We start from the raw sequence: 27,500 nt of genomic DNA, 5'->3' as shown, positions 1-27,500 counted from the left end.
AACTGTATAATGACTGCTTAAAATGAGAGTTTAAGAAAGAAATGCCTAAACGCACTCCCTGGCACTGAGGGGCCTGACATACTTTACATTTAACTAGCAATTGCAATGATGAGGGTCCTATGGGGCCATATCAAGTTTCCCATTGATTTCAATGGAAAAATACAAATATTACTAGCTTTTTTCACTTTATGTGGATAGCTTCTCATGGAAATAATTTTACTGTAATTTTTTTAAATGCACACATCCTCTTTTACACATTTATGTGGTTGACGCTAAGCAGTAGTGAGGGGTAAATTATTGTTAAATAATCATTACAAGTGACTTTGAATTCAACTATTAAAGTGGTAGCTTTTTAATATTTTTTCAGCTCACACTAAAACGTAACTAATGTGCAATGATTACTTTTTCTACTATACTAAAAAAAATGAACAATGCAGAAGCAAGATCCCTGTGAAATGCTACATGATAAATTTACCATTATTTAAAGAGAAAAAGGTCATTCATAATGTGGTTTTCCAATTTTTCAAAAACAGATATTTCCCTTGTATTGAAATATGTGTGAATATAATTAATAATGGAAAAATTAATTCTTCATAAAATAAAATTATTGCTACATGTTACATCTACATGAAGTCAGCCTTTCCGAATTATTCTGTGGTTTTAGCACTAAATACATATATTTTTTCCTAATCTGTATTGTTTCTGTAGTAAGATCTAGGGGTTCGAGTGGTAAAGGCAATTAATGGTAAAAATCAACCAGATACAGTTTTACTTTGTAATTCTCCTTTTCTTATAATGGAGCAGTCTGTTTTGTTAAAAAAAAAATTATGACCTATAAAACTTAGCTTCTCTGTTAAAAGCCGTATTTAACTGGTACTGCCAAGTTTTAATTCCCTCTACAAATATATAGTTACTATCCCACAAATTTTATAAAAATATTCTGGAATGATTTCTTATGTATGTGCTCAAGTCTTAGAAATTAATAATAATATTAATAATAAAATATAAAGGTCATTCTTTTCAATTAATACATAAGTTTTAAAGAAAAATATTTCTGTTAACTTTCTTGTGACATTCTCATATCAGAATCTGCCTTAACTTAGGTTTGATTATGGAATCCAAAAATCTGTATCTATTCATTCACTAGGTTCAATAACTATGAGCCACTCACTTTTCACTACTTGTTGAAAAGAAACAGCTGATGGAAGTTATTTTCCCAGGTTTCAGTACAGGAGATATTCATCCTGTGACAGAGGTAGATGTGCTGTTAGGGTCCAGTTAGCCTGGGGTGTCAGGAAAGGCTTCAGGAAGAACATTTTAATTGGGTCTTGAAGGTGAGGAGGGGATCAGTGGACAAAGAAAGGGGAAAAGGAATTCTAGGTTAAGGAAAAGTGTATACAAAGACAGGAAAGTATAAAAAAAAGCATAGAATATTGAGAACCATTCCGTATTTTGGTGTGCCTCATGCAAAGACTATTTGGGAAAGTAGTTAGAGACGAGGTTGGTGTGGTAGGTAGACAAAATCTGGATTCTGGAGGACCTTGTTTATTATGTCCAGAAGGTATGAATTTTATTCTGTAGATATTGGACAGCCATTGAAGATTTTTTCAGTAGAAACATGATGGCAGATTTATATTTTAGAAAGACAACATTATTGCAGTGTGGCCTAGGTAGAAGCAGTACAGAAAGAGAAAAGGAAACAAATTTACGAAGTATAGTTAATAATTCTTGGATTGAGTATGGGCTGGAAGCTTTGGGAAGAATTACAAAACAAAGCTGAGGTTTATGAAAGTGATTAAGAGAATCAAACTACTTGAGTTCAATACTAATTATCAGCTATGTGGTCTTGGGCCAATTACTTAACCTCTCTAAGATTCATTTTCTTTATGAACGAGAAGGAGAATAACTAATAGGATTATTTTAGGAGTTAATAAAATCATGCTTATAAAATGCTTAGCACATCTATTAATTTATTCAACAAATATTTATCAAGTACCTACTGTATATTAGGAACTTTGCTAGGAAGCAGGTAAAATATTGAGCAAAAACTGATCTGGTCCTTGCCCTCATGAAGCTTACTGTCTATTGGGGATATAGATATCCATCAAATAATCACATATATAAATGAAAAATTATAACTGACAAGTGCTTCAAAGGAGATATGCATGTTATTTTGAGAGCATGAAAAAGACAGTGATAATGGTGGGTGTGTTCAAGGAAGGCTTTTTTGAGGATTTGAAGAAGGAGCAGAAGTTTATCTGATGAAAATAGGTGTGGAGAAGGCATTTCTGTACTGTGGCATATAATAAGCATACCCCTAAATAAGTAGCCTGTAATTAGGAAATACAGATTTTGATTAGCCTAAGCTTATCATTTTATTTCCCATGCCCTTGTGATGCATTAGTAGGATAACTTCTAAAAATGGTCCTTATATTTAGACTGATAATTGGAAGGAAACTGGTTTTATGAAAACATGTTCATCTTTTACTTATATTGCAATGTTGTGCAATCAATCTTCAATTTATTGACTTTTTTGATTCAAGTTTTATCTTCTTGTAATGATGTTCACTGTTTATGGGCTGAAGGCATCTTTTTTTTTATTGTTGTGCTTTAAGTGAAAGTTTACAATTCAAGTGAGTCTCTCATACAAAAATTTATACATTGTTATGTGATCCTAGTTGCTCTCCCTATACTGTGACAGCACACTCCTCCTTTCCACCCCGGATTTCCCGTGTCCATTCAACCAGCTCCTGACGCTCTCTGCCTTCCCCTCTCAACTCTGGACAGGAGCTGCCCATTTAGTCTTATGTATCTACTTGAGCTAAGAAGCACACTCTTCAGAAGTATCATTTTATGTCCAATAGTCCAGTATAATCATTGTCTGAAGAGTTGGCCTTGGGAATGGTTTCAGTTCTGGGCTAATAGAGAGTCAAACCAACCACCAAGTCTGGTCTTTTTACTAGAATTGGAGTTCTGCACCCCACTCTTCTCCCACTCCATCAGGGACTTTCTGTTGTGTTCCTTGTCAGGGTAGTCATTGGTGGTAGCCAGGTACCATCTAGTTCTTCTGGTCTCAAGTTGATGAAGTCCCTGGTTTATGTGGCCCTTTATGTCTCTTGGGCTAATACCTTCCTTGTGTCCATGGTGTTCTTCATTCTCCTTTACTCCAGGTGGGTTGGGACCAATTGATGCATCTTAGATGGCCGCTCACCAGCTTTTCTGACCCCAGACACCACTCACCAAAGTGGGATACAGAACATTTTCTTAATAAACTTTGTTATGCCACTTGACCTATATGTCCCCTGAAACCATAACCCCTAGACCCCTGCCCCTACTACTCTATCCCTTCAAGTGTTTGGTTGTATTTAGGAAACTTCTTAGCTTTGGTTTAGTCCAGTTGTGCTGACTTGCCCTGTAGTGTGTGCTGTCTGAAGACATCTTATTGTGGTTGCTTTTCAGTATTTATTGGCACATGCTACATTGTTAGTAGAAGTGGTTTGTGTGTGATTCAAGTGTCTCTTAGTTTTCATAAAAATTCCAAAATCTTGTATTCTTATGAGATGCAGAAAATGGCATTAAAATATACCTTTCTAGTTTTTAAGAATACATGTGCTATTTGGGTACCAAGTGCTCCCCAAAGACTACCAATGATACATGGAGGAGGTGACCTAAACAATCATTACTTTTTTTTAAATAGTTTGTTACCGTCATGGGAACATTCCTTCTCTTCCTTTGTTAAGAAACCATTATCTGCAGCCACTGACCACAATTCTGCCATGATGTTTTCCTACCAGACATCTTGTGTAATATGGAGAAATAAACAGTCTCTATTTCATAGGACTATTGATTAAATTAATTTTAATAGAAGACTCTCATATGTAGTAAGTACCCAATAAAAATTCACTGTAAGAATTAATACTATTACCTTACCAGTTAACAAAAGGCCTTTCCTTATATAGTCCTTACATAGTCAAATGTACAAGTATCCTAGTCAAATTGAGGAATAGAAAGAGAACCCTCACCGTCTCAGTCCCATGCCTCTATAGACCTACAGACCATGTGCCAGGCCTGCTCTGGTTGAGTCTTCACTATTCCATAGATTCTCTAGACCTGTTTGGTCTAATTCAGCAGCCACTAGCCACCTGTGGTTATTGGGCACTTGAAAGTGGCTAGTCTGAACTGAGATGTATTGTAAGTCTAAAATACACACTGGATTTCAAAGACTTGGTATGAAAGGAAGAATGTAAGCTATCTCATTAATGATTTTTTTTATTGATCACATTAAAATGATAATATTTTGGCTATATTGGGTTAAGTAAAATATATCATTAAAATTTTACCTGTTTCTTTTTACCTTTTTTATCTACAACATTGAAAATTACATACATGGCTCACATTATATTTATATCGGATATCACTAGTCTACAAATCCCTGAAGTGAATTCTGAACCGCTGTAGCTTCACTTGGGCCTTGACTTAGTTCCCTTATTCTAGTTATGTATGACTGTACCAAATAATTTATATACAACCCCCAAGCAAGCCTCTCAAATGGCCCCAAATTAGAATGTGTTTTGTTGATGCTTCTGTTCCGGAGGGCTTCTTGAAAACCACGGATACACCATCACCCATCAGGTGCCAGTACAGTTTTAGTCATGCGGCAAATTTTAGGAGGTGTCATGAGTTTTTGAACTGGGGTGTTCTTCACGTATCTGCTTAAATTTAATATTGAGTCATTATCTTACGGGTAACCTCACATGGAAATCTTTAGGTTGTGAAATAAAAGTGTATCCTTCACTACAGCTAGTTTTGAAACAGAGAAAGGAATCAAATTGTGAATATGTGAAAGAGAAAGCTGCTAAAGAGTAAATTGGAATTTAAGACTGTTCACACAAAAAGAAGATGTCTTCAAGACACATCTTGAATAAAAAATGAATTTTTCTCTTGCTCTACTTGCTCTACTCAACTGCTACCCATTTACTACCATTATATTAAGAGTATCAAGTTCAGCTTGGAGCCCTGGTGGTGCAGTGGTTAAGCGTTTGGCTGCTAACCGAAAGGTCGGCAGATTGAATCCACCAGTTGCTCCTTGGAAACCCTATGGGGCAGATCTACTCTGTCGTTTAGGGTCACTATGAGTTGGAATCGACTTGATGACAATGGATGATAAGTTCAGCTTGCCTTTAAAACACAAACATGGGAGATGTTCATGTGATCTGAGAAAAGAGATATTGTTTGAAAATGATTGAAGAAATGTAAGATGTGAATATGTAATTGTTTTGGTGAAATTAATATTTAAAAAGGCTTTGGTACAAATTAGTTTAGTCTGTTACTTGTGGGTGAGATCATACAAATTGGGGGGATCCATCCCCTTGTCATGTGTTACATTTTTCTTACACTACCATGACCTTGGAAAGTCAATTTAATTTTTTGGACCTCAGTTTTCACACATGTAAAATGGGTGGGTTGGATTGGAAAATACCTCCCACCTTCACAATTCTAAAATTTCATGATTCCATTATGTTTACTATGCTGTTGTAATAGTATCTGTCTTATTTTGTGAACTTAGGCATGTTATATAACCTTCCTGAGCTTCAGTTTTCTCATCTGTAAATTAGCTAATGCTTAATATATTTTGGGAATTGCACCTCCTCACACTCACTAAAATATATGTAATCAAAAAGACAGATAATACCAAGTGTTGGCAAGAATATGGAGAAACAGAAACCTTCATACATTTCTGGTGGGAATGTAAAATGGTGCAGCCACTTTGGAAAACAGTTTGTCAGTTTTTTTTTAAAGTTAAACATGCATTTACTGTATGACCCAGCAGTCTCACTCCTATCTACCCAAGAGAAATGAAAACAGATGTACACATAAAGACATTTATGTGGGTGTCTATAGCAGCATTATTTATAATAGCCAAAAAGTGGAAACAACCCAAATGTCCATCCACTGGTGAACAGGTAAACATTACACTGGAAAACTGGTGGGCAATGAAAAGCAATGAAGTACTGATATATGATACGATATAGATGAACCTCAGAAACATTACGTTAAGTGAAATAAGCCAAGTGCAAAAGACCACGTTATAATTCCATTTATATGAAATGTCCAGAAAAGGCAAATTGATATAAACAGAAAGTAGGTTAGTGGTTGCCTGAGGCCAGCGGTGGGAAAGGTCAGTGTCTACAAATGGGCACAAGGGATTTTTTAGAGTGAGCCTTGGTAGCATAGTGGTTAAGAGCTCAGCTGCAAACTAAAAGGCTGGCAGTTTGAATCCACCAGCCGCTCCCTGGAAACCCTATGGGGCAGTTCTACTGTGTCCTGTAGGGTCACTATGAGTCGGAATTGACTAGACGGCAACAAGTTTGGCTTTTGTTTTTGGAAATATTCTTAACAGGAATGTGGCAATGGTTACAAAACTTGAAATTTTCTAAAAATCACTGAATTGCACACTTAAAATGGGTGAATTTTAGAGTATGTAAATTATACTTTAATAAAGTTGTCTAAAAAAAAAGCCAAAAAAATTGGTAATACCATTTCATAGTATGCTTATGGCATTGGAACTGAGAATGAAATGGCATTTCCTGTGCATGTGGTTACTGACATTCTCTGTGGGCGGGTTAAAGAAGAGTGAGGGGAAGTACAAATTCCAAGTGTAAGGGATTCCAAGTAAGAATATCAAAAGAGCAAAGAAATGCCTTGATGGTAGTACTTTGAGTTCACCCCATGGTTCATAACAGTGTCTCCACGTGGTTCACACCAAAGTCTCCACTATAGGTTGGACTGTGAAATGCATGTCATATGATCAGTAAACTACATATATTGCCCTATGTTATGCAGCTTTTCAAAATGATTACAGACAGGTCATGTATTTTATGTATAAACAGTCAGCAGTTAAAATACACACTGTCTTGATACGTATAGATAACTTCTCATACATCTATAATAAATAGTAAAAATGTCATCTTGTATTATGCATTTTTACCCATGTTTTATATTTCCAGCTAGAATGTCAGATGTTTGAAGCCAGAACTCAAGCATATATCATTTACCTTTTTATCCTTAGAAAAACCCAGTATCAGGGCAAGTGACCAGTGATCGCAGTATGTAGATGCTGTGAACAATGATTGGTAAATAAACATGAGAAGCTCTCGGTGGCTGATTCTGACTCTGAATGCAGCACTTCTCTTCAAGATCTTACCAAGAGACAGGGCAAAGATGTAAAGACACAGAGCATGTAATCTGCTCGTGGATTAGGTACAAGCTGGCAAAACGTGGAATGATATCTGAAAGCACTGTGTCAAGCAAAGCTTCTCAATTCTTGAAGTCCCCACACCTTTACAGCACTTGGTTGTAAAGGCACACTCTTAGTATTCTGCTAAACCCTTCTCAGTCATGTTAATGATTTCACCTCCTCAAGATTGGTTTTACCCTTTCTTTCTCAATGGTAGAGCTTTGTTCACTGGTATAGGAATTATTTTCCAAAAGACTTATTGCGTTTAATGTAATCTTGCAAGTAGTAACTTCTCCAGGATGCATCAGATTATACTTATATTAGCTGCATATGTAATTCCTGGACTGAGAACAAGTACTCAAAAGAGTATTTATAACTTGTAAACACACACATAGTATTTACTTTTAAGACTGATGGCTTTATCTATATATTTCAGATTCTCTACAATTAACCATTACTTTCATAGCCAGGAAAATAGACATTTAAAGTAATCAATTTATTTTATATGGTTAATATGTACTGCACAGTTTTAAATGATGTTTAAAGATTTAACAGCACAAGGAATTATGAGAAAATTATGTTAATAATAGTTATCTCTGGGTAACCAAGCTATGGGTAATATTTTTTTTCTTCTGCATTTTTGAATTTCTATGATTACCGTGTATTCTTTATTTTGGAAAAATTACACATTGTTTAAAAGAAGAAAATAGTCAATTCCTCTGGAAGCCCAATTAGCACATAGAAAACAAAATTTCCATTTCTTGGAGCCAGTGGCTTTTTTTGTCCTTTTTCTATTTAGCTATTTCGATTCATATAAAGCTCTTTTAGCTCACTCAAAACTGTAAGAATTGCTAAAATGTATACCTCACATGTTTCCAGAGCTGCTAAAATCCCACCAACGGCATCTTGGGGATCAAATACTATTTAGCTGACACTGCTGTACTTTGGATTATCTGTGTACTTGTTAACTAAGGCAAGCCTTTGGCATTTCTTAGAACTATTTGAAGAACTGAAGAAGCTTATTAAGAAAATGAATTTGTGTTTTTTTATTCTCTGTAAATAAGAAAAGATTTGCTGTAAGCATCAAGCCTTAAAAGCATTATGGTGACCCTTTTCTAAACAAGACATAAATTGGCCTTCAACAGTATGTAACTTAGGATCAAGTCTAACTTCACAATTCATTTCCTTTTATGTCTGCTTTTAGTGTGTTGTGTTTCTAATTGAGAGTTCAAATTCTGATTTTATTTAAAAACAAAGAATGTAGACAAAAAGCTGAACTATTCCAAAGCTGAAACTGTGTTTTTATGTCCTACATGGTAAGTTATCAGTTAGTCTTCAACTATGTATATTATATTCTGAAATGACAGAAAAATTGCAGATTATTTAGATCGACAAAATATCAAAAAAATCAGCTCCATTTTAATTATATGAATTTTATTGAAACTTTTCTGTTAATAAAATATTCAGTTTTTATTTTGAACTTTATATTATTATATAAAATCATACAAAAGTATAATTTTTCTGTTAATATAATCTTATTCTTTTTAATGCTTACATGTGTATCTATCTATGTATTAATAATTCTCAAAAAGCTTAAGAAACTACCTTTGGAAAACACGCCCTGTTTAAGTGCATAATACTCCATCAGGATATTAAGATAAAGTGTTTCATTCCACTCTTTTGAGCAGTGGTCCCACTCACTTGTAGAGAACTGTATGTATGAAAATGCTACAGCTGTTTTGTGTTGTAGTTAGAAATTCACATTTTATACTGGCCCACAGCATATTCTTACTTAAATACCAATATGTAACATGGACTTGACTAGATTTTTGGCCTTTTTTTTTTTTTTAATTAAGAGAAACTAAACCGTAAGTTTAATATTTCTCAGAGCACTGTAGCCTCGTTTATCCCTCTTCTTGTCCTGTGCTCTTGCTGCATCAGCCACACTGGACCCCTTTCCCCAATACTAGCTAACCAAATTCTCTCTTGCTTCCCCCACATCTTTCTAACAAGCTGAACACCACACTAAAAGTTTCCTCCCAGCTCCCAACCCCCTAACCCTCCATCCTTGCCAAGTGGAATTCCTACTCATCTTTTAAATCTGAGATTTAAAGTCCTTTCAGGGAGTCCTTATCCACCTGCCCCCTCCCTGCCCCCTACAAACACACACCTACCACAGATTGGTTCCCCCTTTCAAAACATTTAGCACATGTGATTGTTTCAGATCCATTTTCTCTGGTAGGGACCATTTCCCCAAACCCCATTACAGGGTTTTGCAGATGGTTGATGCATAGTAAATTTTATTGAATGCAAATGAATGAATGCATCTGAAAGCTAGAATGAAACCTTTCACAGTGCTTTCAGTAAATGAAAAAGAATTTTTTAAAGGTGAGTTAATCTTCATGAAATTTTCCATAAGAATGTATTTAATCTGTTCACTGTTATTTACAGATTAAGTATTAAATAAATTTTTAAATAGACAAGTTTACTGCAATATTCATATATGTATGTTGTGAACTTGGAGGGGGAAAAATGCCTTCAAAACCCATCATTGGTAATTTTATAATTGGTATTTTAGTTGTAAATGTTGTGGCAAGGTATAAATAGCTGAAAGAGCAGTCTCTGGCAAATGGAATGGTAGAGAGTATGAAGAAAATCAAAATCTGATTTTTGAAAATAACAACCGATATTAATAAAATTCAGATAGATTTTTTTTTTGTAAATCTGGTGAATAAAGAAGGATTTTGAAGCTTACGCTTTATGTCTCTTTTACTCATGAGCTAATTTTCAAAGCTGGGTTATAAGCTTTAGTTTATATTGTACCTGAGGCGCAGGCCGACTCAGAATATAGCTGCACTTCGTCACAATAATACAGTAAATGTAATAAAATTGCATCTAAATAATGTGAAAAATCTAATTCAAACAGGGGAAAATGAAATTTAAAGTTGAAGTTAATCCTTTTTTCCAGCTCCTGATGTTGTCCTTTCCTGCTACACTCAAAGTAGTATAGCTATAGAGAAATATATAAGAATTTAGCCACTCTTCTTTGTAGAGAAATAGTCATCTGACAAGCATCTGTAAACAAGGTGACGTACGTAGTCTGTGGGGATAAACTTGGTATTTAATTATCACAAACCTGTGAATTCCTGCGCCTTTTCCTTATAGTTGCCATTTTATTGTTTGAGGTGAGTTTATGAACTTAGAGCTACATATTATAGCACACCACCTCGACTGTTAAACTTCTTTTTAGAAGCTGAGCAGGACAAAATTCTCTAAGTTGAGAAGTGAAGAAGAACTGAAATGGGACATTTTTGGTGGATATTTATTGAAAAATTAGAAAACTACACTGAAAAATTTAATACACAAATAGGTGTAACAGTCTCAGCAATTATTTTAATAATAGTATTTTGCCTACAAAGACGACCAGTTAATATGACTATTAGTCAGATTTACACACCAACCACTAATGCCAACAATGGGCTCAAACATAGCAACAACTGTGAGGATGGCACAGAACAATAGGCAGTGTTTTGTTCTGTTGTACATAGATTTGCTATGAGTTGGAACCAACTCGATGGCACCTAACAACAAAACCAACAACATTGCTTTCTTTTAACCTTTCCATGCCCAAGTTTTCTCATTTCTAAAATGGAAGTAATGATAATATTACCCTCATAGGACTGTTGTGAAAACTAAATGAGTCATGGTATATAAAGGATGTAGAACAGTGTCTGGCTTAAATATATATGAGCTAGCGATCATTATCATGGAGTCCTGGTGGCGTAGTGGTTAAGAGCTCAGCTGCTAACCAAAAGGTCAGCAGTTGGAATCCACCAGCTGCTCCTTGGAAACCCTGTGGCGCAGTTCTACTCTGTCCTTTAGGGTCGCTATGAGTCGCAATCGACTCAATGGCAATGAGTTTTTTATCATTATCATATTTACATTATTAAAAGTAAATTTAGGGTCGCTATGAGTTAGAATTGACTCAACTGCAATGAGTTTGGTTGGGTTGTATATAAAGTGTCCTTAAGTAGATTAAAAAAATACCATTGAAATTAAAAATCCAAACAATGTTTTATTTCCATAAATGTAAGCTTTTACTTCATCATTATATTTAAGTGTAATGAACAAGCAGTTTAAGGTCACTTGAACTTGTCCCTCTTTCTCTCACCCCTGAAACACTGTTCATGATAAGAAGTGCCTTCCTTCCTGCAAAACCGATGAGTTTCGATGCTAGAAATGCTAGAAGCCGTATGCATCTGACATGAGGATGGGTTATTTTGTGAACATGAGCCATGGCTGGGAAAACAGATTTCCCTTCAGTCTTCATTGATCACCACTTCCAATCTTTTTTAACAGAATGTTGACTACTCACCAGTCTTCTGGGTTTAGATACACAGTTATAGTTTAGTTTCACTTCAGCTCCCTAAGTTTAATTGCTTGTAATCTCAACCTATATAACAAAGATATTAAAAATAAAAATATTAATAATTGCTATTGTCTTAGTCATCTAGTGCTGCTATAACTGAAATACCATAAGAGGATGGCTTAAACAAAGAGAAATTTATTCTCTCATAGTCTAGGAGGCTAGAAGTCCAAATTCAGGGTGCCAGCTCCAGGGGAAGGCTTTCTGTCTCTGTCGGCTCTGGGAGAAGTTCCTTGTCATCAATCTTCCCTGGTCAAGGAGCTTCTCAGCGCAGGGATCCTGGGTCCAAAGGATGCACCATTCTCCTGGCTCTTGTTTCTTGGTGGTGTGAGGTCCCCCTGTCTGTCTGCTCACTTCTCTCTTTTATATCTCAAAAGAGACTAACTTAAAACACAACCTAATCTTGTAGATTGAGTCTTGACTCATTAACATAACTGCCTCTAACCCTGCCTCTTTAACATTATAGAGATAGGATTTGTAACACACAGGAAAATCACATCGGATGACAAAATGGTGGACAATCACACAATACTGGGAATCATGGCCTAGCCAAGTTGACACATATTTTGGGGGGACAAAATTAAATCCATGACATTCCACACTTTAGCCCCCCAAAATTCATGTCCTTGTAACATGTAATACATATTCACCCCATCATATCATAGCAAAAGTCTTAATTCAACTCCAAGTCCAAAATCAAAAAATTCCTCTTCATCTGTGAAATCTAAAATACAAGTTATCTGCTTCCAAAATACAATGGTGGGACAGGCACAAGCTAGACATTTCCATTACAAATGGGAGAAACTGGAGGGAAAGAAGGGATAACAAGTACCAAGCAAGTCAGCCGAACACATTACATTAGCCCTCAAGGCCTGAATATAATCCTCTGTTCTCTGAGACCATTTAGACAATGGCCCTGCCCTCCAGACTCTAGGTATTGGCCACACTCTCTGGATTGTGAGTGGAGGCCTCTTGGCCCTGGGCTTCAGCTCTGCCTTCCAGGCATACAGCAAATGCGTTCCTTTGAATTTGGGCAGCCCCATTCTCCTGATTCATCTGAGTGGCGACTCCACCCTTTGAGACCCCAGAGGTCGAGGCCCTACCCTTTGAGACTGACATAGCTCTGCTTCCTGTGTTCCTTGTCTCTTCAGCTTCTGTTTCCTAGTTCCTTGGCCTCTTGGCCCCTTGGGCCTGGCCACCCGCATCTGCCCCACAGGGGCAAGTGTTCCAACGCTCTTCAGCTCCACTGATAAGTGCCTGAGGCACCCCACTCTACTTGTAAACTTCAGCTAGAAGGCACTTAGCTCTCTTGCTCCTTGGGTCAGCAAGCCTAGTTCCACCGATAAGTGCCCGTAGGCACCCCACTCCGCCAGGAAGCCTCCTGTGCAAAGACACCCAGCATTCTCTCTCTGTGGGTCGGCTCCAGCGCTGGCCTGTGCTGGTCTCCTGGTTCTGTGGTTGCCGTTCCTCTGATGCTGCCATTTCTCTGCTCCTGCTTCTTGCCATCTGCGCCATCTCCAGTATAACGGCTCTCCTTATTTCCTTCTGAGTCCTCACCAGAATTGTCTTTGATGTCCATAATTCCACCAACAGTCTCTTAAAGGCAATCTAGGCTTCTACTGTTAGGCTCTTTAAAACTCTTCCAGCTTCTATCCATTCACAGTTCCAAAATTGCTTCCACATTTTAGGTATCTGTTAGAGCAGAGGAAACCCTGGTGGTGTAGTGGTTAAGTGCTGTGGCTGCTAACAAAAAGGTCAACAGTCTGAATCCACCAGGTGCTCCCTGGAAACTCTATGGGGCAGTTCTACTCTGTCCTATAGGTTTGCTATGAGTCGGAATCAACTCGATGGCAATGGGTTTGGTTTTTTGTTTTGGTTAGAGCAGCACCCCACTCCTAGTACCAATTTCTGTCTTAGTCTTCTAGTGCTGCTATAACAGAAATACCACAAGTGAATGGCTTTAACAAAGAGAAATTTATTCTCTCACAATCTAGGAGGCTAGAAGTCCAAAGTCAGGGTGCCAGCTCCAGGGGAAGACTTTCTCTCTCTGTCGGCTCTGGGGGAAGGTCCTTGTCATCAATCTTCCCCAGTCAAGCAGCTTCTCAGTGCAGGGACCCCGGGTCCAAAGGATGTACTATTCTCTTGGCTCTTATTTCTTGGTGGTATGAGGTCCCTGTCTCTCTGCTTGCTTCTGTTTTATATTTCAAAAAAGACTGATTTAAGACACAGCTTAATCTTGTAGATTAAGTCCTGCCTCATTAACATAACTGCCTCTAATCCTACCTCATTAACATTATAGAGGTAGTTTTTACAACATTTAGGAAAATCACATCAGATGACAAAATGGTGGACAATCACACAATACTGGGGATCAAGACCTAGCCAAGTTGACACATATTTTTGGGTATATGACAGCTATACACCCTTACCTTCCAAACAGCTGTATACCTCTACCTATATTCCATTGAGTCTGATATAAGAAAATCTAGATGAACAAAAAGACAAATTAATTTTTCATATTACAAAAAAAAAATCTTTACCTTGTCAATCTACATGTATCATTATTATATTGAGGCCCTCTTGTTCATTAAAAGTACAAATCATCATATAGCCGTACATGAGGTCGTATTTTGTCTGACTTAGATATGTTAAAATTTTTGCTAATTGCAAGTGTTCTAATTTGCCATTAAATTATTCATTTGCAGATATCAATAAGCTTTGTAAGTAAACATTAGCTTTGAAAGTCAATTCCATTAAGTTGGTATGACTGCTGCATGTTTTTTGATACACTTAACCAAAAACATATGCTTTTTTCAGTGCATAGTTCCTTTAAAATATTGAAGTGGACTTGGCTTACTCAGGAAAACTATAAGATATCTGATGTGCAGGATTTGTTGTTTAGACGCATGAAACTTGAAATTGTACTGAAGATAGGACTGGAAATTGATGAATTTAAGCATGCTTGCATCAGTATTAAGATTTTTGGGATTTTAAAACAAATAAGAATGAGTCAAAATTAAAATATGTAGCTTGAGGGAAAGGGTTAAAATTTGTTGAAATATTGCACTAAGGTGTTAGTATATAGTTTCTCCTATTTCTGCTCAAGAAGCATTGTGGTACCCTTCGGATAACTTTTCATTAATCTCTGAAAATGACAGGTGTCAGGGGTCTTTTGTGATGCACATTCAGAAAAGTTTCGGTCAAAAGGTCATATTGCTGCACTGTGTTAGTCAGTAGCCTTGTCTCCGGTGGAATTTGCCTTGTTTGAAGTGTTTCCAAAGCAAGATATTTTCTGTAATGCACATCAGTTACATAATGTGTTTGGGAACAGCTTTACCAGGAATAAAAAGCTCTGAGAATTCCTTATGATTTTTTTAAAAAAACTATTGTTCTTTTTAAACATTAACTCCTCAAAGTACATAAGGGATATATAGTTTAGCAAAGAACATGTATGGGGGAATCATATTAAGTAATTAAGATGCGTATTTCTGATTTTTGAACCTACTGTCATTAATATCTTGATTCATTTAAAAATACAAGCCTGGGTTATTCAATCTTTTTTTAGATATAAGTATGATTTTAATGTAAAGAATATATTTTTGAAATGAGAAACGCTTACTCTTAAAACGGTATTTTTTATGTTTCACTATAATGTCTGATATAAGGTCTCAAGATTTGTTTTATAACCAACAACTAAGGTTTTTATTTTCTATATATTAGTAATACTTGAAATTAAACAAAAATGGAAAATAATAATAACCACACATTACCTATTTTCCTAGTAGAACCTGAGAAGCATGTTAATGCTTATGCTTTCACGTGATACATGCTGTCAGGGAAATACACTTTTGAAATGACCTCTTGACACATGTACATTTTCATGAAACTATAGACCTAGAAACTTGCTGACAGAAAGCAAATGTATTGGTTTTAAAGTAGACAGATTTGGGTTTGAATCTTACCTTAATCATTCATCAGCTGTTGACCTTGGGCTAGTGATTTAACCTCTCCTCAAATTACCATTTGGTGAAATGAGAACAATACTCTCTCCTCATGGGGATGGGAAAATTAACAAGTATAAAATACCCAATACACTCTGGAGTGCACACATGCATTAAATGAGTGTGCCTTGCACTTGTCCTTATAACCAAGAAAACAGGCCCCTCCCACTCTTCCTTCTTTACTTATTCATTAATTCATTTTATTCAGCCTTAGTATTTAGAACTTAACATAGTGCTTGTCCTCTTTGAGCTTACAATGCAGTGAAGGAGAGTGCATCCTATACCTAGGACAATATTTGACTTATGGTAGCTGCTGAATAAATAAATGGAAATTGGAGGTAATTGACAAGTTGCAGTAAGTACTCTGGAGAAAAATAGTGGTACAAGAAAAGGATGCAGAGGGCATCTATTTTAGGTTGAGAAAATGACATTTAAGCTACAAATCATAGTAGATGGGACATTTCTTGGTGCTGGTATTTGGTATTCTCTCCATATATACAGTAATCATAGGCAGAATTTTAATACCATATTGTCATATTTACATACAGGTCGGACCATTTTTGTTTGTTTGTGGCAGTTAGCTTTTGTGATGTTTCTTCTTTTCCATTTTTCTTTAAATCTAGTATTGATAGTATCTCAGCTGTATGTCTTTTTTCAGACACTACCCTGTAAGTTTCTTCAGATTGGCAGTGAGCTACCGATTTAGACCAGGGCACACTATATTAGTCATGTACCACTTTTTTTTTTATCTTGTTGGCAAGACAATAGGTAAAACTGAATAAAAGTACTCATGCATATCTGGATATAGTGTGTTTCCTGATTGTAAGTCATTTGTAAGTGACATTTCTCTGTCAGAGAAGAAAGTTATATTGGGCTGCTTCAAAAAAGATATCAGAGTATAACTCATAATACTTTTCTGGAGATTTGAAAATTGATTGATTAGCTTGATCTATGTCAGTGACTTCCTGTATGAAAGTTAAGCTGACTTTCAAATTTGTAGCAGTGTCTCTTTAAGATGATCACTTAAAACTTTAGCTAAAACTTGCTTCCTATTTCAAGTCTTTCACAGTGATGTCATTTCACGTCTCACAAATTTTTGAAAGATGTAGTCAATAGAAAGGTGTGAATCAGAATATTATTTAAGTGTTCTATGATGCGTGTCATCTTGTTGATCTGAATATGGGGAGTTTTTAAAAGTAATCTTTAATCAATTCCTTTGGCATTCTTGCTTGGTTTTCTACTGTTTCATCATAAATAGTAGGCATGTTAAACTAACTGCCGTCGGGTTGATTCCAGTTGATTCCAACTCATAGCACCTCTAAAGGACAGAGAACTGCCCCGCAGTGTTTCCAAGGCTGTAATCTTTATGGAAGCCGACTGCTACATCTTTCTCCCACGGAGTGGCTGGTGGATTCAAACCACTGACCTTTCAGTTAGCAGCTGAGCTCTTAACCACTGCGCCATCAAGGCTCCTTCAGTAGGCATGTTAGTTGTTTGATAACTTTTTGTAATTAACGTACGCGTCAAAAGCCTTTGACATCTTAGTGCTTTATGTTATTTACTGCCTACCCTTATAATAGTTAGCTCTTCAGCTAATTAAACTGTTTATTAAGCAAAAATTTTTTTTAATCCTTGCCCACTTATTAAAAATAAATAGTGAGCTTCTGTTGTATTCAGAACTCTCTGAAATAATTCTGGAAGAAGAAAACTCCCAAAGTGATTTTCATTCCCTCGGAAAAGTTGGAGTCTGGCCAGGTAGAAAATACACGTCAGGGATGTTAACTGACCAATACAAAGGAAACTATAGTTCTTAATATGAAAGGATGTTAGAGACCATCTATTCCAATTTCTTGTAAGTTTCAGATAAATTGAAAGATTTTCATTTTGTCAAAAGCTAGTCAGTGACAGCTGGCAGAGAGTTAGGTCCTTTCACTTTAGAAACAGGTATTAGGTTTAAATCCCACTCAGCCATTGACCAACCAGTTAAGTCACGTTTGTTGTCGTTAATTAGGTGCCCTTGAGTTGGTTCCGACTCACAGCAACCCCATGTATATTATTGTGAGGATGGTCCTGTGCCATCCTCACAATAGTAGGTATGTTTGAGCCCATTGTTGCAGCACTGTGTCAATCCATCTTGTTGAAGGTCTTCCTTTTTCGCTGACCCTCTACTTTACCAAGCATGATGTCCTTCTCCAGGGACTAGTCCCTCCTGATAACGTGTCCAAAGTATGTGAGACAAAGTCTCACCATCCTCGCTTCCAGGGAGAACTCTGGCTGTACTTCTTCAAAGACAGACACATTCGTTTTTCTGGTAGTCCCTGGTATATTCAATATTCTTCGCCAACACTATAATTCAAAGGTATCAATTCTTCTTCCTTATTCATTGTCCAGCTTTCGCATGCATATGAGGCAATTGAAAATATCATGGTTCCAGTCAGGCGCACACTTGAGTCTTCAAAGTGATATCTTTGCTTTTTAACACTTTAAAGAGGTATTTTAGGCAAATCTGCTGCAAAAGTTAATTTAAGTTCTCTGAATATTTGGTTTACTTACAGTACACTGTGGATATTATCTATTCTTCACTGAAATAGCATGTGAAGTCTCCTGGCACAGAATCTGGCACATTGTACGTGCTTAGTAATATGTTTTTCCTCCCCAACTTCTTTCCACTCGATCACGTTATCACCCTCTTCTCAAAAGCAAAATGAAATGAAACAGGACTTTCTTCATACATTCCTTCTGAAACAATGACTGAGAACCTTCCTAGTGGCAACACCTGTGCCAGATGCCAGGGATTTAAATTTGAGTAAGCAAGCTCCCTTTATACTGATTCTTTTTTCACTGGACTTTAGTGCATCGACACCTGCTGAGTCTCTTGACCTTACTTTCTTTGGCAGCACTTGTCCTTCATTCTCGTTTGGCCTGTCTGATCATTCTTGGTCTCTTTTGTAGCAATCTCTTCCATTATTCCCTTTAATGTTGAGATGTTTCCCAGTACTGCTTCCTCTTCCTGCTATTCCTCTCACTCCATATTTCTCTAGGCAATCTTTAAACTTCATGAGCCCCAAACTGAATTAATTAAATCTCTTCCTACCCTGATCTGTTTTTCTCTTCCTAGATTCCTTAGCTCGATTTATGGCAATATCATTCAACCAGCTAACCAATCCAACTCTTAGTTACCTTCCACTCCACCTCTCTATTTACCAGTCATAAACACTGTCTTTTTCTAACTATAGCTAGAACCATTGGCCATCGTGTAGACTGTGCAATGCACAAGGATACGTTATCTAAGGGAGCATAGATGTGATTTAGTAATGATTTGTAGGCACTGCTGGTAAAGTGTCTTATATTTGGAAAATCAGTATACTTTGACAGTTTTCGGACGGAAGTGGGCCTTTTCACTGTGGACAGGCACCATATGGACTAACTGCAGCCCTGTTACCTTCCTGTTTACACTGCCCACCACTTGCCATAGATAAAGTTAATGTACATCAAACTATTACAACAGCCTCATAGTTAACTGTCTCCTTGTCCTCACTTTTGCTACCACCTGCCACCTCCTTATCCACCATTCATTTTCTGCACTGCTTTGGAGTGATTCATGTACAATGACTCTGACCCTACCACTTTTTCTCTTAAAAATTCCTTAATAGTTTCCCATCCTTTAGCGATAAATTCAAAATTCTTCCCATAGCACATAAGGCCCTCCATGACCCGGTATCTACTTGTTTCTCCTGCCCCACCATGCCACTACCTTGAATTTTATGTTCCGTTAACACTGGGAATGTATTTGGTTGCATACACCATGCCATTTTGTGTGGTAACCAAACCAGTTACCACTGAGCTGATTCCAACTCATGGCAACCCCATGTGATTCAAAGTAGAACTGTGTTCTTTAGTTTTCAATGGCTGTGATCTTTCAGAAGTAGATTATCAGGCCTTTTTTCCAAGGTACCTCTGGGTGGATTCGAACCCCAACCTTTCAGCTTGTAGCCAAGCACTTACCCATTTGCCCCACCTGGGACAATCTACCTCTAATAATTTTGGTATGATCTTGATGATCATTGTGATTCATTTTTAAGGAAATTAACATGTGGTGTTAAATATTACAAAAAAAGCGTAAATTAGATGTGGATTAACACCATTTTAAAAAAAGGAATATTCATTTCTCCACAATATCCCTTTAAAGGTAAATTTCGCTCTTTTTTAAAGTTTATGAATTGATTTATACAAACTTTATTTACGTAAATTATTTGCACAAAATATTTGTATAAAGTGTTGTGAATCTGTTACTTTTAAATTTAAATATCTAGATTAAGAGCCTACATTATCTCCAAATTCTATATATAAAAAAGGGCTTTAAGACTTTGCACTTTCAAAAGAGTAAGCAATTAATCTCCCCAATTAAAACAAACTCTTAAGCTTTTATGAATATTATGTTTTTTTCTCAACCTTTTTCTTTCTCATCAGGTCTTACCAAAGGAAATTTCATTTATATAGAAAAGTTATATTTTGAGAAAAAAATGCTGCTCCTATTCCTAAATAATCTATATATTTTTTAAAATCTTAATTCATAACCTTGTTTTATACAGCATTAGATCAAATTGTCTTATTACAAATATCTTCTCATGTCATATTATTGGAAAAATGACAATATCACAAGGCAAGTGAATTATGTTTTCTATTCCCAAATATATTAAGGAACAGAAATATTAAAAATAAGAAAAATAATAATGGCTGAATATTAAAAGGCATTTAAATCAAAGGAAAATAAATTCAGAACAAAACTCAAGGTCATCTTTTCAACTTCAGCTAAATGGCAAAACAGTCTAAACTGCCTGGACATGTCATATACCTTGCTCATCTGTGATATGTGGCTGAAGTAAGTTGATACTAACAAAGGGAATCTGTTGTTAATGATGCAGTAATGAAGTAGGTATGATTTTATATATAAAAACTAGAATTGATGCAAATAACCTTATTACTTGTATTTCAATACACCCAACTGGTAACAACTGTTTAACTATTACCCTTTATCTTGACTTTTGCATTTATTTGCATTTGGGGAAAATTTAGGGTATTTTTCTAAATTGCATGACAAAAGAAGGTTCAGAAACACTGTTCGAGTTATCTACTGCTTCCTAACTACGATGAACTTAATGCTTAAAGCAACAATAAGTTAATCCTACTCACGATTTTCTGGGCTGGGAACTCGGGGAGGAGTTGGCTGGGTGGAACCTCTGTGGCATGTGGAAAACGGCTAGGCTCACTCACCTGGCTGACTGCTTCTGGTCAGGAGGCTGGGCCTGAATGTCTGTGAGTACTTCATGCACATGTTCCATTTCTCAGTGCTCTGCTGTGGTCTATCTCCCAGTATTCTCTCATTTAGTATCTAGCGGAGCTTCTATTCAGCATGGCAGCTGGCTTCCTAGAGCATACGTGATAGCAACCAATTTCTTAAAGCTGGGCCGGGAACTAGCTTAGTGCCACTTGATCCACTTACACCACTTTCTATTGGCCAAGGCAAGTCAGGAGACTAGTAGGGCTCAAAGGGAGGAAGACTAGACCCTACCCCTTGATGGGCGGAGCAGCATGCTTGTGCAGTAGCGGGGCAACTCTTGGGAGCCATCCTTGGAGACTAGCTGCCACCTCTGATTACCTTCCATCAGATACTGCTAGTCTCCTATTACGAACAAGAAAATGTAAAGAAAGGTTAGATCGGTAAATTATGATAGAGTCAAAAGCCGTATTTCCTGACTTCTGGTCCAGTAATTTTTTTCCACTGAATTTTATTTAACTCAGATATTATTCCCAATATTTTAAAATCATTTTGGACTTCTGAATAAGCAGTTTTCAAATCTTCTGCCAAATTTCCAAGTTTTGTATATATAAACCAAAAACTAAATCCATTGCTGTCAATTCCGGCCCACTGCAACCATATATATAATATATATATACATATACACACACAATACTGTGTATAAACCTCCATATTCACACTTTTAAGCAAGTATTCATGTCTTCAGAATGATTTTGCAGCTAGCTTCAGTGTTTGTTTTTGTTTGACCTCGGTTTAATATTATAGCAAGGAGGATCACCTTTATTTATTCATTTAACAAATATTTATTGAAATCTTGGGCATCCAGGTAGGAATAAGGAAGAGCCATTAGAACCCACAAGATTCATTAACTAAGTTAGGTGTGATGGGTCAGATTTATTGGAGCACTGGGGGTGCAATGGTTAAGCTTTGGGCTGCTAACCCAGAGGTTAGCAGTTGGAACCCACTCAGCTGCCCTGGGGAGAAAGACCTGGCAGTCTACTCCCTTAAAGATTACAGTCTAGAAAACACTGTGGGACAGTTCTACTCTGTCACGTGGGGTCACTGTGAATCAGAATCGACTTGAAGACTCCTAACAACGACAAATTTGCATAGGCCGTTACTAATAAGCTTTGTTTTCTGGGGCTTATGCAACAATTGGAGCCCATGTAGCACAGTGATTAAGAGCTACAGCTGCTAACCAAAAAGTGGGTGGTTAGAACCTACCAGCCACTCTGGGGAAGAAAGATGTGGCAGTCTGCTTCCATAAAGACTTACAGCTTCGGAAACCCTATGGGGCAGTTCTACCTGTCCAATAGGATTGCTTTGAGTCGAATTGAATAGATGACAATGGGTTTTGTCCGGGTTTTAGTACAACATAGGGAGTCCCCTGGTGGCTCAAATGGTTAAGCACTGGACTACTAAGAGAGAGGTTGGTGATTCAGATCCACCCAGAGGAGTCTTGGAAGTAAGGCCTGGCGATCTGCTTCCAAATGTCACAGCCTTGAAAATCCTATGGAGTGCAGTTCTGCTCTGCACACTTGGGGTTGCCATGACTTTGAACTAACAATAATGGTACGATGTAGATGTGTTATCTGACATTTTAATGAAACCTGGGTAGCCAGTTGAGATGCTATGATGTAGAGGTAAGAATGTTGAGTGGGATTCAGGTCACTAGATCTTAGCTTTTCATTCACTAACTACATAATCTTGGGAAAGTTATATATAATCTTTCTAGGCCCCAGCTTTTTCATATTTGTTTAAGTGAGAAGTTTGGACTAGACGTTTCCATACGCTGTAAAAATCATCACCTAGATTAATTGTTAAGCATTGTTTTCTTCTTCCTTGTTCTCCTTCCTTAATTCCTTCATAAATGAAAGTAAATGATTTACGTATATGAAATAGTTACAATGCCAGTCAATAACTGTATCAGACAGATAAGAAAGTGATGTCAGTATAGCTCTTGAATATGTTTATTAAGGGAAAGACAGTGGGGAAGAAGAAAGGAGGGAACTTGGGAATTACTTTTTCTCCTGGAGATTTTGATATGTCTTCCTCTGCCCCAATCCTCACCACCCCTTCTTCCTTGAGAATAACTGCCTTAATTAGGTGCACTTACTGAGGGGAATGTGTCTTCTGACTCAGCTGTGTTGAATGTGGGGATAAAAAAAAAGTTAAACAACAAAAAATTCTCCTGTAGCACTTTATTTTCATTAAAAGGTCTAATAGTCTTCCGACTATTCTATCAGTTCTCTGTATTTGCTGAAGTATAACCATAACTATCTTTGAGTTTTACAAATGATGTTTCTTGATGGATTTCATCAGCCAGAGTTGACCCTAAAACACAAAGAAGATACATATTTTCTGTTATCTGTTTTGAATGGTTATAAATTTTGATTTCTCTTTCCAATGTGTATTTATATTTCGTCTCAATGACAATTCCCTTTTGGTTGTCTGATCACAGTAAGAGTTTGCTCTGTCTGATTTTGTGAAGCATTTTACTTTTCCTTTTAATGTGTAGATCATTACTTACCTATTGCCAGCCCCTATTTCTGACATATTTATTATTATATTTGGACATGTATGTGCCCTACTCGTTTGTGAGATGAAATCTTCTCTTCAGTTCTATATTTTTATTCTTGTTTTTTTGTGCGAGTATCAAGACTGCTATTTGTGTGTATGTATTTATAACATGAATAAAGATTCAAACTTTAGGCAATTTGCTTTACTATGGTTTGTATCCTTTCTTATGAGTTGCCTTTTGTTTTATAGATCTAATAAGATTTCTTTCTGAACCTCAAAGCTCTCTTTCAGCATTATCCTGTGACTTTGCCATCTTATTTCCTCCCTCCTCCCTTCTTCCCTTGCTCCCTTCCTTTCTTTCTTCCTTCTTTTCTCATTCACACTTTCCTTCTTCCCTCCCTTCCTTTACCTCTAAATTATTCAACACTTCACTTGCCTGTAAGCCACTACCCTAGAGGCTTCTGTGTTTTCCCTCAATCTCTTTCTTAGAGTCTTTCAACTTTTCCCCTCCATTTTACTAATATTATTTTAGCTATTTTCCTTTACATTCTTTCTAGATCTATTAAAACAGTTTCCAGCTCAGGAAGAAAATAAAAAGTAAGTCACCAGCGACTTAGAGGTTAGCTATGGTTTCTATTTGTGCATGTCAGGATTGTCTAAGAAAACAAACACCAGAAGACAGAAAACGAATTAGTACTGGAAAACCTGTTTTCAGTGTAATATCTTTTTACATCCTAGTCCTTGAGCTGATATTTTTCTTTTGAGTTGAAATCAGACATATGCATTCCTACTTGATTATCATAGCTCTCTGTGAGAAATAGTAACTGGTTGCCAAATACTACTAAAGTGTTCTGACTGATGTACTAATAGAGTGGGATTTGCAGTAAATGCCTGGGGGGTTCAGATTAACCATTATCACAATTTATTCATGTTTATTAGTTGTCATTTTTTTATCAATTAATATGAGGGTGAATCAATACATTTAACTATAACTTGCAAGTAGTTTATTCAAGGTGCAGTATATCCTGTTATATCAGTTACTGGCGTGTGTAGAAATTTCATAAGAGAGAATTATATTTGAAAGAAAGCAAATTAGGCATCACATTTTCAATATCTAGAATAGAGCTTTCCAAAAAAACTTTCTGGAGCCCTGGTGGCGCAGTGGTTAAGCACTTGGCTGCTAACCAAAAGGTTAGCGGTTAGAACCCACCAGCCACTCTGCAGGAGAAAGACATGGCAGTCTGCTTCCATAAAGATTACAGCCTTGGAAACCCTCTGGGACAGTTCTGCTCTGTCCTATAGGGTCACTAGGAGTCAGCATTGACTCAGTGGCAATGGGTTTTGGTTTGCCAATAGAATTTTCTGTGATGATGGAAATGTTCTGTTCCATGATGTCCAAGGTAATTGCCACTAGTCACATGTGGCTGCTAAGCACTTGAAATGGGCTAGTGCCACTGAGGAAATGATTTTTTTTTTTCTAATGTAACTTTAGGGAATTTAAATTTAAATAGTCACATGTGGCTGGTGGCTACCATATTGGACAAACAGGCCTGAAACATTTAAAAATAATAAAAATATAATAAAATACATAAAAATTTTAAGTGTTACAACACTGAAAATGACAATATATAACTAAGCTTTTTCCTCATTTATGGTGAATTTTACTTGATTTGTATTTTTTTGAAGTAAACATGGAGTAAAAATAAAAACCAGAATATTTAATACAATTAATGGTGCTGACAGGATGGCTTGTTGGAGGAGGGGTTAGCCCCCTCCTGTAATCTCCATTATTGCTCTCACAAGATCCGCCTCACTTCTGTGAACATTAAATCTAAGTAAAAAACAAAAAAAACAAACAAAAAACAGTACGCATATTGCAAGGATAGTTTCACTACAAATGTCCTTATAATCAGAGCAAGAAGAAAGAACAAAGATCTACTGCTTCAGACTTAACGAATGACTAAGAAAAAGAGAATTCATTTAGCTTCAATTTTGGTTTTATTTTCTTGATCAAGAAGAATCACATTTGGATAGGAAAGTATTGAACAAACACCATTAATAAAAAAACTAGGCTCCAAATTAGTGACAGGATTATTAAAATTAAGCTCCTTGCTCCTGATCCTGTCATGATCTAATTTCTTTCTGTAAGCTGATAAAACTTGGAAATGAAGTTTGTGAACTGCTGTCTGGAATTTTTTAGTAAATGTAGAAAGTACAAATGTTGACCAACAATTGTCCAAAGGGTAGATACTGAGATTCCCATTTAAAAGGGGGTGGAGGCAAGACAAAGAGATAGTGAGAGGGGAGAGGATAGGTGAGTTCTTAAAGCTATAAAATTGTGACTAGAACCAATTACTAAAGGGATGATTTATGAGCTCTTAAAAGGAAAGCAGTGCTCACTGGGACCAACCATGAGCTCACAGAGGAAAAATATTGTCTAACTAACCACATTGTCTTTTTTGACAGGGAAACAGGGAAAAAAAAGAAAAATGTGGTAAATGCTTTAGACCAAAAGCATTTGACAAGATTTCCTGTAAGAGCCCAAATAAGATAAAGAAATAGGGAGTAGATGATAATGCAATTGGGTAGATCATAATTAGTTGAATAAACAATTCTAAAGAATACTTATCAACTGAAAGTGAGCTCTATTTGTATGATTAAAATAAGTTCTGTCTTTAGCCCTATTTTTTTATTTTTTGCTTTTCTACCATTTTTATCAGTGGCTTCAATTAAAAACCCAAAACCCGTTGCATTGAGTCGATTCCAACTCATAGCATTCTGTAGGACAGAGTAGAACTGCCCCTCAGAGTTTCCAAGGAGCAGCTGGTGGATTCAAACTGCCGACGTTTGGTTAGCAGACAAGCTCTTAACCACTATGCCAGCAGGGCTCCAACTTAGATTAGTGTTAAGCAATCTTACTTTGCGTAAGAGCCAATTCAAGAAGAATGACGATGTTCATGAGCTATAATAGGAGTGGAAGCTCCTCCCCTTACATACCCTTAGGAATATAAATCTCTGTTCCTAGCTCCATTCTGTTTTCACCTCTCAACTGAATTAATTTCCTTTGAATTTCCAGTGATTTTCTGCTCGTAATTTCTATTTTCACATGATCTCGTTATGTTGGCCGCAGTCTTGATTATACATGACCTTTCAACTCAACTGCCCACTTCTAACTGGAATGTCTTGCAGTACGTCCATAAGCATACCTCGTGGAAATAACCACTGTTAACACTTTGGGATATATTTTTTTTCTACAAAATTAGGATCTATAATGTCTATTTTTTTACAGTATAATATTTTCACTGAATTGTACATATAAAAAATGTTGAATTGGCAAATGTTTTGTTATATATATATATATTACCACAATAAAATAATAAAAATATTTTTATTGAGATATCATTTTCAAACAGTAAAATTTACCCTTTTTACTATGCAAATCTATGAATTTTGAAAATGTAAATGGTCTTGTAACCACCACCACAATCAAATTATAGAATAGTTCCAGCACTCTCCCCCCATATTGCCTTGTACCCCTTTGTAATAAGCCCCTCCTCCTGCCCTCAGCTCTGTACCATTTTCAAATCTGTTTTTTTTTTTCCTTCCTCACTCTGCTTATTATGAGTGTTTACCCACCCATTCCACTTTGTTCGATAATCATCTACCATTTCTAGGCCCTGCTAGATTTATGCATGACTTCAATTTTCTTCTTAATTCTTTTCCATATTTCCAAAGTTAACATGTATTATTTTTACAAATTGGCCCCTCTCCCATTTCTTCCACAGCATACAGGTGCTGTCTTAAACGTTGTGTAGGTTTTACCTGATTGAGTTAGCCATATCCCATGATTCGAGGAACACCCTAATTCCTTTTTTTTTTTTTTTAATTTTATTTTTGTAGTTTGGCCCCTCTCCCATTTCTTCCACAGCATACAGGTGCTGTCTTAAACGTTGTGTAGGTTTTACCTGATTGAGTTAGCCATATCCCATGATTCGA

At 36.5% G+C, this 27,500-nt stretch overlaps 1 protein-coding gene across 13 annotated transcripts in view; it reads left to right on the top strand.

The window, feature by feature from the left end:
• The window catches only part of FOXP2 (forkhead box P2), a 281,403-nt gene that overhangs the window by 8,403 nt on the left and 245,500 nt on the right, over positions 1 to 27,500 (top strand). For 4 of the 13 annotated variants that reach the window (XM_004382574.2, XM_004382573.2, XM_004382572.2 and 1 more), the window contains exon 2: positions 17,603 to 17,608. The exons of 8 other annotated variants lie outside the window; for them this stretch is intronic. In XM_004382574.2, the coding sequence (XP_004382631.1) occupies positions 17,603 to 17,608 (6 nt within the window). Of the gene's footprint in view, positions 1 to 2,026; positions 2,030 to 17,602; positions 17,609 to 27,500 lie in introns of all 13 variants that reach the window. One more of the 13 variants, XM_012557350.2, reaches the window with a different exon arrangement.

The sequence above is a fragment of the Trichechus manatus genome, unplaced genomic scaffold (assembly GCF_000243295.1).
Source record: "Trichechus manatus latirostris isolate Lorelei unplaced genomic scaffold, TriManLat1.0 scaffold00096, whole genome shotgun sequence".
Classification (NCBI taxonomy): Eukaryota; Metazoa; Chordata; class Mammalia; order Sirenia; family Trichechidae; genus Trichechus; species Trichechus manatus.
This window is presented reverse-complemented; position numbering and strand designations above follow the sequence as displayed.